The following is a 12,904-nucleotide window of genomic DNA, read 5'->3' as shown; positions in this document are numbered from 1 at the left end:
GCTTTCTCTTCATTGAGTTGTCACTGGACTGAAAAATATGAGCTGTGGGTAGATGCACCTGGATAGGAGCCAGTAGCCAGCGTCCAGCCTCCCTGTGCCTGCGCCACTGTCCCTTTTCAGCTGATGCCCATGGCCTTTGTGGAATCTACCACTCTTGCTGACTTTATCTTGAACTTGATGTTACTGTCTTCTGTCTGGTCCCATCCTTATTTCAGACCCCCTTTGTTTGGGTGTCACAATCTCTCCTTCTGTCTTTCTATCTTTATAAACTAGGAGTTGAGAACATGTGTGTTCCTTGACCATTGCTGTCTTGGGCCCAGCACAGTGCCCACCCAGCTCACAGTAAGATTTTAACATGTTTCTAGGATAAACCAAACTCTTTCTGCCTCTGTGGCCAGTACCATCCCACAGGCTGGAACCCCAGACCTGGGATGCAGGAAAACGAGGAAGGCAAGCTGAGTGGCAGAATGTGTCTGTGAGTCCTGACTGTGAACCCGATGTGACCAGCTGCTGTGAGTTCTGGCCACCATGCTTCCTCCAGCATGGTGAACTATGCCTTTAAAAACTGTACCATGAGCCCGAATCCAGTCTTCTTTCCTTAAGTTGTGCTTCTGTTGTGTATTCTGTAACAGCAAGAGAACCAACTAATACGAGTCGCTCTCTGGCTTTTGTAGGACCTAAGGGCTAAAATTTCACTGCCCATTCCATGTGTGAACACATTTCTAATGAACTGCTGAGTATCCTGGAATTACAGAAAGGGACTCGAGCCCCGATCCCCTTACAGGTCAGTGGGTAAGTGTCTAGTGGCTTACCAGTGGTAGTTCTAGACGCTACTCTCTTTCTACCAGGGTCAGGTTAGAGAAGGCAGAAGTTGCCAGTGACTTTCTCGTCACCAGTTTGTGAAAAGAAAAAAGATCATAGAAGATGCTGGCTTCTATGGAGATTCATGGCCACTTCACAGTCACTGTCTTGGCTAGGAAATCGGATGGAGGACTTGGTCCCTGCTTGGGAACGTTGTGTCTTTGCGTGCTTAGGTTTCTCTGTGCCTGAAAGATGAGGCATGGGGTGGGGGATGGCTGGGCTGAACTGAGTGGAATTCTTCTGAGCAATGTGGTTGTGTTTACTGGGAGGGTGGGAGGGCCAGGCCTGCTTTTTGCCTGCCTTCCAGGCTCCAGAGATAAGGCAGAAAGTGGGGATGAGGGAGAGAATGGGTAATACTCTAAAACCACAAGAAAGAGTTCTGGCTTTCGTCTCTGCCCCCAGAGCTCAGACATGCTCTCTGGGGCATCTGGGAGGAGACAGCTGCCCCACCCCCCAGCACTTGGGGTCCCAGCCCACAGGCACTCAAAACCTCCATACGATCCCTGCCCCTCCATTCTCTCCGTGGTCAGCTCAACCACAAGCTTACTCTCATTCCCACCCTCAAATTTCCCTGCCAAATAAGCCCCACACTAGAGGCTCTGAGGACCTGCCAAAGCCAAGGAGCTTATGCAGGTGACAGAGCCAGGCACGGCATACTTTGACCTTGAGGGTTCTACACTGACTCCACACCTTTTATTATAGGCTTCTGGGTTCTTGCTGTCCCCACAGGAGAGTTTGGCCCAACCTAGGTCCTATATACAACTTAGCCCTAAAGCAACTGAGGACCACACCCTGGGGATAGACAGCCTAGAATGAAAAACACCACTGTGTTTATTACTGCGCTGGGCAGCACACTACAACAAAACAAAAGTATCTTTACAAAGATTGGGGACTGGGTCTCGGGGGCTCAGAGACTGGAAAAAACATTTTTTTTTTATTTTGGTCGACGGCCAGTATGGTTTTCATGGCATATCCCTGATCCCATGAAAGCAAATCCAAATATTTAATGTTTGGTGGAATTTCTTCTCCCTACTTGGAGAAAATGACTTTATAGTATCTCGGTAGATTGGCACAGGGTAGAAGTTAGGGATGTTTGAACTAGAGGAGAACTCCCACCTATTAATGAGCTGATCTTCACCTTCTGGGATCCTGTTAGTCCCAGGAGTTGAGCGTACCGCCCCCTGGTGGTAAGAAGGCAAAAGTGAGGTCAACCCTAAGAACCGCAGAGAGCTCCTCCCTGTTGGGTCCTCCTCCCATCTTCCTGGGCTCCCTGGACTTAGAAACAGTCTTCTGAAAACAGGGGGCATCTGTCACCTTTTCTCCAGCCCAATTTAAATGAGGGGACCCATTTTATAAGGAAGAGTCCTGCCTGCTTTGAAGTCCCTCTCTCCTAGGCAGCCCCACCTATTTGAAGAGCTAAGACCCTGTAGCCCGTTCCCTGCAGGAGCTGAGGGCCCCAGCTCCTCCCCCAAGCTTCTGGAACCACCCAGGTTACAGAGGTAAAAGGCTTTGCTGTTTGGTGTCCAGGTAGAGAGATGGGCTAGGAGCAGGCCAGAGCAGGAAGAGAAGCGGACAGCTCAGTCCGTGTCCATGTAACCCATCACGTGGTCCAGTTCAGCAGGCCAGGGGGCTCTTTGGGCTTCATCCTGAGCGAGACGAGGCTTGGGGACTTGTAGTCACCATCCGGAGAGGGCTCAAAGCTGTGCCCTCCCAGGGCAGGAGGAAAGCCATGGATAGAATAGATCCCAGGGTGGGCTGCAGGGGAGGCTGGCACCCCCATGAAGCCAGCCACATTTCCATGGGAGTGGGAGTATGGGGACATGCATGGAGAGGGGATGCCCTCTGGAGACATGAGGCAGGGCCCCCCTGGGCTCCCAGATCCTGGACTGGGCCACAGGGAGTTTTGTAGCTGAAGAGAAAAGGAGAAAGAAGGTATGTGAGCTACTTGTCCGGAAGCTGTCTGCCTTACCCTGGCGGCTCTCGGTATTCTTGAAGCTTCAAGAGCTTTCTAGACATCTCCACTTGGTCCAGACCCATTCTCCCCTACCACCCACTCTGGCTTCCAGGGTGTCCCAGCCATGGCTTCTCAGAACTGTACCTTCCTGTTTGATTTTTTCTATGTTCTATATGTATCAGAGTGAGCAACAGCTCTGTTCTGTGGAGGAAGAGGTGATTCGCCCACGCTCTACAGCCTCCTCTCCTCCTCCACACTCTGCAGCCTCCTCTCCTCCTCCAGGGCCGGTGTTCTCACTGGCATCTCAGGAGCAGGCCTTGATGAAGGGTGGGACTAAAGGTCTCACCTGAGGATGGCTGTCAGTTCTGGGCAGCACAGAGATGTCATAGGCCGTAGTGAAGGGGTTCCGCCCCTCCTGCATCTTCCCATACCGCTCACGCTTCCGCCACTTGGCTCTTCGGTTCTGGAACCAGACCTGGGGACCATCGGGAAGGGTTAAGGGGTGCAGGAGCAGCCCTGAGGCCTAAGGGGTGAGGGTAATCACTGAGCCCTTTTCCTGCGATCTAGATCCAAGCCGCAGAGTCCCAAGTGGCAGGAGCTTAGAAATCCACACTGCTCCCAGGGCCAAGGGAGCCTGAGAGAGGCCCAATCCCAGAGCAGTATTACTGGCCTCAGAGCCCCAGCAACCGTTCCCTAGGCTGAGTCACGCTCCTCATCTCCAGCCTGACTAGATCTTTTCACAATGTTATAGGGGAAGGGGAGCCGTGGGCCTCAGAGTGTGCCACTGTGTGGGTGAGTCTCGTCCTCTTGGCTTCTCGGATTGATCTGCCTTGTAGATTCAGGTTGAGGTTTTGTTTAACCCCTCGGTGGTTCCCTGCAACACCTGGCCTAAAGCCCAGTTCCTGGCAAGGCTGCTTAGGTACAGTCCCCACCCTCATCACAGTGTCATGTCCAGCCAGGCAGCAGCACTTGGCTCTTCCTAGATGGTTCCCAATCTCCCACCCATGCCTCTGTTAAGATACCTGCTGGGTCACCTGTGAGTGAGCTTCCATTCCTGGGCTACCCATCTCTTCAGCATCCAGGCTGGGTTCTTCCACCGGGGCTCTATTATTGTCCACACTTCTCAGTGCACTCTGTTCTGTGCCCATGATCTCTTGAGAGCCTACTTCTCAATCATTTATGAGTTCTTGGCAGGTGTGTACGTCTGTGTGTGTGTGTGTGTGTGATGTATTTTATACACATCTGAGTGTATATGTGATAAATTTGGCATAAACTTGATCCAATTTCATTTCCTTGTATTGGTATATATGATTTTATTTCTTTCATTTAAAAAAAAAAAAGACTGTGTCAGATGTTGGAAATATCAAAACCAAGCCAAGGTGAGTGTAACGGTGCCTGTTTGTAATCCGAGAACTTGGCAAGTGGAGGCTAGAGGAATAGATGTTCAAGGCCAGCTTCAACTACATATTGAGTTTGAAGCCAGCCCAAGATACATGGAACCCTGGCAATCCAAAGCCAAAGCCCAAACCAACCCCACCAATCACATACAGACCAGCTCCACCAATCACATACAAACCAGCTACTGTTTCCTAGGGAATCCAACTAGAAATAAAAATTAAAACAAAACAAAACCAAACCCGTGCCTGTGCTTATATGTCTCCCTGACTGGGATGAGAACACCTCAGCCCTCATCTAGTCCTTGCTCCACGGTCACCCTCACTCACCCAGGCCAGTAATTTGAGAGCTAAGAAGAGGCTGTGCATCCTCCCTCCCGTGTTCTCCTGGCTTCTGGGTTGTTGTGATACCAGGGCAGGCCTGGCCAAGATCAAGAATTGCCTCCCCTCTCCCCACCTCTCTCCCCTCCTCAGGCAGACAGGCCTCTATGGGGAGTCACTTTCCTGTCACCACCCATTCTCCCTGGAGCCTCTCCACTGTGGCTCTCTTCCTGGGCTTGGGACTTGCCCTCTCCATTGTCCCATGTGTGGTCTTAATTAGTCCCCTTCATGGGGTGGAGCTTTTGGTGAGCGGTCATGCTCCTGTCAGAGAAAAAACCTCCCAACTCTCTAGGGCTGTGGCGGTTGGGGAGGCTCTGGATGGGGTTTGGGAGTCTCATGACTACACTTGTATTCTTCCAGGGTCGAAAAGGCCTCAGAGCTGGGCCTGGTGGCTCATGCCTATAACATGTTCATGCTTAGTGTGAACTAGAGGAGTTCAGCCTGGTTGTCAACTGAAGACTGGAACAGCCTAAGTTCTAGACAGAGTGAGACCCCATTTCCAAATACCCCTCAATTAAAATAAAAAGAAAAGGGAAAAGATGGGGAGGAACTAGGAGAGGATGAGGGAGAGCTTAGGAAAGGAGAGGGAGGGCCTAGGAGAAGACAGGGAGGGCCTAGGAGAGAAGTGAGAAAAGTCTGCACCCCCAAACACACACTCATCTTGCAATTCTACCAGGAAGAGAAATTCAGACAGTACTCCAACATCATATTCCTTGTTCTGAACTCTCTTGGCTTGTAAAATCTGGGGTTGTTCCCATAGCTCAGAAAACCATGACGGACAGTCATGGAGGACGGTTTTATCTGCCACCTAGACAGAACAGGAAAGCAGGACACAGCAGAGGAGAGAAATAGCCAAAAGAATGCTCCTCTGGTCTGGATCTGGCTGTCAGGTCTGCTTTGATTGATGGATGGTTCTGGCTTCTGTCTGTGGGGCCCCATTGCCTGCTAGAGCTGGCCTCCACTCTAGCATCTTCCCAAGAGTCGGTGGAAGGGGTCCATCAGGGAGCGGCTAACAGGGGCTCCATCCCTCCTCTTCCCTCAGTGTGGGAGCAGTTGGTTCCTCTGCCAAGGCAGCCACCTTACCTTTCTCTAGAATGACAAACACCCCTTCCAGTGCCTTCTTTTCTGCCACTGGGGAGCCTGCTCTGACTAAACCATGGTCAAAGCAAGGCCACACATGTTCAGTCTTTCTCTTGCCTCTCCATCACAGTCTTGCTTGCCACCTGCATGTGCTCCATTGCTTCTAACACAGTTGGCCATGGCTTTCCTTCTCTCTTTCTGAGCATCCACCCACCCCTCTCTCTCCCTTCCTATTGGCCAGGTTCCCCATCACATGAAGCGGGTGACCTTAGGCAAAGACCCTAAGGGGTTTTCTCTGTACAGAAGGACTTGTTGAAGTAGGGAAAGGGTTCCTGGTCATGTTCTAACTAGGAGCTTCTTGTATACCCTTCAGTGACCCTCTCGTCCTGGCCAGCCACCTTAGAAGTAGTACATTAAGCACTTACTTCTTCCAAAATGCTGCTCAACTGGTGACCCTTGAGGATTCTCTGGCTTGCTACTGGTACCCCTTTTCCAAATGTAGGCAACAGAAATCCATTGAGTGACATGTACCAAATCCCCTGGCTAGCTAGTAAATAGGGCTCCTAGACAGATATTTGGACTCCAAGCCTGTGCCTAAGCCTTGACCCAATGAAAATACAGAAAAGTCTATGACCACAGCAGAGCTGAGCCTGAAGGTTGAGCTCCAAAAGGCCAGGTCCCAGCAGGGCCTGGGCAAGGCAACTTTGTGGGACACTAGTGCCCACCTGTCCTAGCTCCTCTGTGGTCTGGTCCATGGCCTGAGTGTCTGTGGCAGCCAGAGAGTCTGATGCCCACCATGCCCTCACCTGTACCCTGGCCTCCGTCAGGTCCGTTCGTAAAGCCAGCTGCTCCCGAGCATACACATCAGGGTAGTGGGTTTTCTGGAAGACTTTCTCTAGCTCTTCCAGCTGGAACGTGCTGAAGGTTGTGCGGTTCCGGCGCTTCTTGCTCTTGCTCTTGGCCAACTCCATGGAGTCAGGGAGTCCCGGGGAAAGAGGGACACTCAGGCTGGCCAGGCAGGGGCCCGGGGAACCTTGCACATTAGAGGGTCCGTCTCTAGGACCCCCTCGGCAATCCACTGGCAGCTGGGGGAAGCTGGCAGCTTTGGAGGCCTTCTCTTCAGCTGCAATGGAAACAGAAAGGAGGATGGAAACCCAACCAAGGGTTTTGTGGGTGGGATGGAGGGAGGGGAAGCCTTGAAGCTTCAGTCTCCTCCCCCTTCCCCTGCCCTTCCTCCTGGCAGCCACCCTCCCTCGGAGCCTGGCATTCAGAGGTCTGACTGCTGGGCCTCCAGCTGGGGAGGGGGCCCTAGGGAGCTATGTGCTCTGTGGTCTGGGAAGATGTGATGGGGCCAGAGGAGAGGTTCATTTCGGGGAAGAGCTCTGTGGTGGTGTGTCCCACAGGGTATGGAGGTGCCAGGATTGGCGCCACAGCGGGGACTGCCACCCTGGCGGGGCCAAGAGTGGGGGCAGGGGTTAAGGATGGCGTGGTTGACATCTCCCACCCTTTCTAGAGTGCTCTCTTGTTCTGGCTGTGCTGGACTTGGTTCCCAGGCCCTCGGGCTCATGCCTCTGCTACCCAGATCCAGGCAGGCAAGGACAGAGATGCACAGAGCACCTCTGGCTGCTTTCCCTGTGCCTCTGTTCTTTGAAGCCCAAGTCTCACAGCAACTCTGTGGTAGAAGAGCAAGCTAGGACAGTGATGATTCCATAAGGAATCACCTGTCCTCATTCATCCTAAAGTTGTGACACCTGGGCAAGAACTCAAGCTCCAGCATAAAGGGTGGAAGCCAGATAGGCTGGACTTTGGAGGAGTTAATGAGGGACCAGTACCACAACCCCCTTTCCCCATTATCCTAAGCGTTGTCTGCCCCTCCCAACTCAGTAGTTTCTGATGGCTTCCTCATCACCTCCATTAGCAGTCAGGGAGGGTTCCGGAGCAGGCTGGGAACAGTCCCCAGCAGCCTCACTCTGATATGCTGTCACTCAGAAACCCCATATGACCCACCTGGCATGGTAAAAAGTAGGTCACCATGATCATCCCCCACCCTTCCCCTCTGGAAAGGACCCCCAGCAATGTCCCCATAAAGTTCCTCCTTAACAGGGATGGAAGCCACTAAGTCACAAAGACACCCTGCTGACTCAGAGGGCCCCTTCTTTGGCCCCAGGCCCAGCTCCAACTTGGGGCCTGGCCCCCAGGAGGCCTAGCTAGCTGGTACCAAAGAAGCAGTTTCCTCTTGGGGACTTCATGTCAGGATTACAGCTCTGTGTGTGGAGGGGGGAGGGGTACACAGAATCAGATGAATCCCTGTCTGGAGGACAAGTTGGTAGTCTTTTCAGCTGGAAGATGGTCAGTGACTCTCTGGGCCACCCAGACTATGAAATAAGCTTCCCACGTGTGTCCTCAAGACCTGGGAGAGTCTGGCAAGGCCTGGCCTCTGGCTATCCCAGCCTGGAGCAATAATCTCCTTCATGACCCACAGGCAATGCAGAGAGGAATCTCACTGCATCCCTTACACTCTCTCTCTGTTTTCCATCATCACAGTTTGGTTGGAGACAGTCCTGTTTGCTAGGACAGAGAGATGGATGATGTCAAACAAACAAGAGGAAATTGTCAGACGGAGTGGAGAGCCTGGAATGGTTCACCTTAGAGACATCAGACCTTCAAAATGGCCTGGCAGGGAAGAGTCTTGGTGTCCTGGATTCTCAGGAAACTGAAGATGGACTTCAGGCAGACATGGGTGGGAGGACCTCAGGGCAGGGGCTTGAGGGTACCAACCCCACTCTACAGAACTCCCCATGGTCCAGACCCTTGCTTTCTGCTTCCTTACCCTTAATTTCTGTTCCCATAAGATCCAGCTCAGAAGGAATACTCAGTTCTAGATCCCAGGCACTTGCTTTTCCTAACCGTGAGCCCATAAGCTGATAAAGTTAAGAGATCAAAACACAATGCAGCAGCTATTCTCTTCCAAGAGCGACCAAGCCTGCTGGCCTCTGCTCCTCTCTCCTGTCTGCTCCCTCTACAGTCCTCTCCAAGGGACACACAACTGCCTCCCTCTTTGTTAGTTTCCCTAAAACTTCCCTGGTCTCGCTGGAGGACTCTGAGGACATGGCCACTTTTCAGAAGTTCCCAAGCAGCCTCCTGAGTAGTAAGTAAGGCCCAGGGAGAGCAGAGACAAAAGGTTCTGAGAAATGAAGCCAGCAGGCCAAGTTGAAGCTTGCCAGGGGAAGGCTGTTCTGTTAAGGAGGGCCCATTTGAAGTTTGAACTATTGTCATTACTACCACTCTGGGGGTGGTCCAGGGAGTATAGAAGTTGGTTATTGGTCACTGGGAGCCTTTACAACCACAGGAATGCAATAATGCTCCGTAGGAGTGAAATCCAGGTGCAAGGGCTGGGACCTCTAACGAGCCAACAGGGGGCAGATTCTTTATCTCCGACCTTTCCTTCAAACCCATGCTTCCGGGATGTGGAGAATCTCACCACAGCCTTATCACATGCTGTCTCAAAGCCAGCAGAAGCTTGGTCTGTGTGCAGCTCCTCTCCTGGCTGCTTCCAAGTTCAGATCCGTGGTATCTGCAGAATCAGCCACCTGGCTTTCCTTTCACAGCAGCCTTGTTTCTAAGGTGTGCTGTTTTCTGTCGTCGTCCTGGGGTCGCTAAATGAGCCATAGTAGGCTCTGAAGCCCGGTTTCCTCAGCGGCGACTTCAGTGGAAGATCTTAAGTCCTTACTTAATAAGCGCCAAGGGCAGGGATGCTAGCCAGGCATCCTTATAGGTTTTTAGCCAAGGACTTAAATTCTCCGGGGTCGGCCCGGTCTTCAGGCTATGGATTTCCACCGAGGCAGGTGGGCAGAACTCCAGCAGGAGTCTTTCGTTTCCACACCAGTCAGCGTAGAGACAAAACTGTTGGAGCCAGGAGGAACCATCCCTGCGCACACAGCTGATGCGTAGGGTGCATAGGTGACTGGAAAGGACGAAACGAGGCCTTCTGAAGGAGAAGGGCAGGGCGCAAAGTGTGGTCAAGGGCAGCGGGATGCGGGCGCGGGACGAGAGAGAAGCGATGTGCGCCAGGCCCTGCGCAAAAAAACGGGTCTCAGTACAGACCAGTCGACCTTCCGAGACCGGCATTTTAAAGGCAGGGATATCGGGATGTGGGTGTGTGTTTGGGGGTTACCTTTACTAAGAATCCCTCGTGCAGCCAAGACCAGGATAGCGTCAAGACGGAGCAGCGGCCAGGATTTCAGCTCAGGCTAGAGCTCCTTAGGCTGAGCCTTCTTTGCGTTTGACCTGTCCCTACGCGGCCTGAATCGTTAATTTTCGTATACTTGTTCATATTTCGGTGTGCTCTATCCTTTTAGGAAATGCCCTCTTCCTTCCTTCGTTCTCTCTCTCTCTCTCTCTCTCTCTCTCTCTCTCTCTCTCTTCTCTCCTCTCTCCTCTTTCGTCTTTTTCTTCCTCGTTTACCCGCTTCGTTCGATCTGCTGTTCGCCCTTTTCGTTCGTCCTTTTACTCCCTTTCGTTCCTCTCCCCATCTCACCAACGGCCTGTTACCTTTGTGCTTCAGACTGTAATCCGTTGTTTTGTTCCATTTCCCTCTCTCCCTTTGGACTGATTGCATCGTTTGACTTTCCGGGATTTCTTTCGCCTTGTTTCGTTGCGACAACAGACTCACTGCCGGCCCATTCAACCCCATTGTTTTTCGTTCTGCGACCAGACCCACGGCTGTCCAAGAACCGAACAATAGTGCAAGAGGCTGTGCAGTGGCTGGACTGTGGTGGGGTGCTGCGGGGTGCAATACCGGCCCAGACGGGTACCTGTCCCTGGCGGTGCTCTGGGCGCTGCGTGGCTGCCGCCGTCTGGCAGGGATCAGAGGAGCCAGACCAACTGCTTCTCATTAAGTCCCAACTGTGGTTTTTATCAGGAGAGCCCTTTTCAAACGGCATTAGACGCGAAGCTCCGCGGACTTGCTCATTTCCTCCGATGACCCCAACACACCTCCCGGGCCTCTCCTGCACACTCCCACCACCCGGACCGGACGAAGCCGAGAGCTGCTCGCTGCTCAGCCTCTCTGAGGAGCAGGCGACTGCCGCATTTGGAGGATCTCCCGGGATCTAGTTTTGGGGCTAGGCTACGAAATGTAGCAGCATACAAGGGATGGGCTTGGGTGCTGAGCCACTCGTGTGGGTCAGCGAGTACAGTGGGCGGCATTAGTCTTGGCAGGCCGTGCAGTTCAGGCGCATTCTCAGATCCTAGCATGGTCCGACCCGCCTTAGAACACGGGACACCGTCCCCGGAGCGGGATGCGCCCTGGGATTTAGTACTGTTTAGCTGTTTAGCCGCTTCCGACGGCTCAGCGGTGATGATTCGGTGCCGAGATGCCAACTGCAAGAAGGGCAGCCATCCCCGCGGCGATGGGGAGGCCAAGTTAATCTGAGAAACAAGAACATAATTATTTGATCTTGAAGACAGTCCCAGTACTGAGGGGGAGCAGCCACCGCCACTCAGCGGAGCGTCTAACGGCACCGGAAAACCTTTTCCTGCAGAGGCTGGGCCCGAGGACGAGAGCTGGGTAAGTCTAAGTCGCAACCTTTCCTTCGCTGAGTCCAGCTTGGCCACTAAGTGGAGGCCCAGTCTCTACGCCCTCAGCGGGCGCCATGCACAAAAGCCGAGCTCTTCTCTTCCAGCTTTGGGGCCCAGTTAGGCTCCCGGGCCCTCCACCCAGTCCCTTTTTCTGGGTTGGCGGCAGCAGAGGCTCGGCTCAGGATGAGCATACTCTATCCTCCCAGGCTTAATCGCTTTGGGGGTCGGAAAGGGCCCAAGATCATCGCTACTCCAGCCTCCTTTGACCTCCCGCCCCCCCCCCCAATTGCCTCTGCGGGCCGGGGACAAGGACGATTCTGCCGTCCCCAATGCCCTGGCCTTGCCTGCCCCGGCCAGCAGCGAATCGTGGGAAATGCGAGACGGACCCAAGGTTGAGAAGCAAGAAAGCGGGAAAGAGAATCGGGGAGATCAAGAAGGGCCGGGGAGGGGACGACATGGGGTTCCCCCAGCGCCCCGCAAGTTACCTTCCGCGGAGCCCTCGTAGAAGTGGCCGCCGTTGAGCACCGGGCCGGGCCCGAGGTCCTGCAGGTACTTGGCGGGCGGCTTGGCGGGCTCTGGGAGGTAGGGTTCCAGGGGCCCGCAGGCCGGGAAGCCGCTCAGGCGCGGACCACGGGGTGGCGCGGGGTGCAGGTGAGGCGCGGCATCGGGAGTCCCTTGGGGACCCGGAGCCTCGTCGCCCGCGGCCGCGTAAGGACCGGCCGCCGGCCCCACAGCGAAAGGCGCGCAGCGCTCGGGGTCCATGCCAGCTCCGGCTCACAGGCCGCCGGAGCTCCGGGGCTCCCGCTAACCCGCGCGGCTTGTGAGCGCCTGCCAAGGGGGAGGGACCTGGGCTCGGGGGCGCGGAGCCCCCGGGAGCGGCGCGCGCCGCGGGGGGTGGGGGGCAGGAGAGGGGGCCCGCGCCTCTGACTTAATGCTGGAACCATCCACGTCACGTGCGGCCCTGTGCGGGTTAACCCCTCGGAGCCCAGGAACACCCCCACCCCACCCCATTCACCACCACCCCCCCAGCCTGGTATCACAAGCAGTTGGAAGAGAAGAGAGGGAAGCTGCTTCCTTTCGAGGGCAGGATCCCTTTTGTCTAGCAGTCCGGGTGAGTCCTCGGCTCTGAGCTGCACCCTCAAGTCCTGATATCCATCTTAGTGGCTCTTGGCCCTGGGGAGGTGAGCCGGTGAGGGCAGACATCCTCTCCCCTCGCCCCTCACCCCGTCCCCGTCCCCGCCCCCGCCCGTCCCTCATCCCTCCTCCAACATTCTCTTTGGGGCCTGATCTGACATCAGTCTGAGAAGAGAGGCCTCAACTGTGGTAGAGTTTCCCCTTCACCTGGCTCGGTTTATTTTTGCTGTGAGCTGGAAAAAACCAAGGACATCTCCCTAAGACACTTGTTTTGCCTGGCCATCCTAGTGATTGGACACTGTGGAAACAGTGGGAGCTTTCGGGGACTTGGACCTGAATACTATCATCGATTATCTGTGTCTTGAACCTATCACTTAGTGTTTTCATCTGACTGTGGTCCTTCCACACAGTTCCAAAGCCAAGGCAGGCCAGAGCAGACAGATGTCTAGGTTTTGCGGTGGTCTGCCCAGGTAGCTTTTTGGGGCAGGTATGGAAGGGCAGAAGGGCCATTGTCCTTCTG

The 12,904-nt window shown here is 54.2% G+C and overlaps 1 protein-coding gene across 1 annotated transcript; it reads right to left on the bottom strand.

Annotated features, from left to right (window-relative positions):
- Positions 1 to 1,125: 1,125 nt before the first annotated feature.
- On the bottom strand, positions 1,126 to 12,163 carry Alx3 (ALX homeobox 3). The gene is made up of 4 exons (XM_031375136.1): positions 11,736 to 12,163; positions 6,477 to 6,793; positions 3,162 to 3,290; positions 1,126 to 2,770 (listed from the first exon to the last, which is right to left on the bottom strand). The coding sequence occupies exons 1-4, from the start codon at positions 12,010 to 12,012 to the stop codon at positions 2,462 to 2,464; spliced, it is 1,032 nt and encodes a 343-aa protein (XP_031230996.1). The 5' UTR covers positions 12,013 to 12,163; the 3' UTR covers positions 1,126 to 2,461.
- Between the last annotated feature and the right edge of the window lie 741 nt (positions 12,164 to 12,904).

Source organism: Mastomys coucha, unplaced genomic scaffold (assembly GCF_008632895.1).
Source record: "Mastomys coucha isolate ucsf_1 unplaced genomic scaffold, UCSF_Mcou_1 pScaffold16, whole genome shotgun sequence".
NCBI classification, from domain to species: Eukaryota; Metazoa; Chordata; class Mammalia; order Rodentia; family Muridae; genus Mastomys; species Mastomys coucha.
This window is presented reverse-complemented; position numbering and strand designations above follow the sequence as displayed.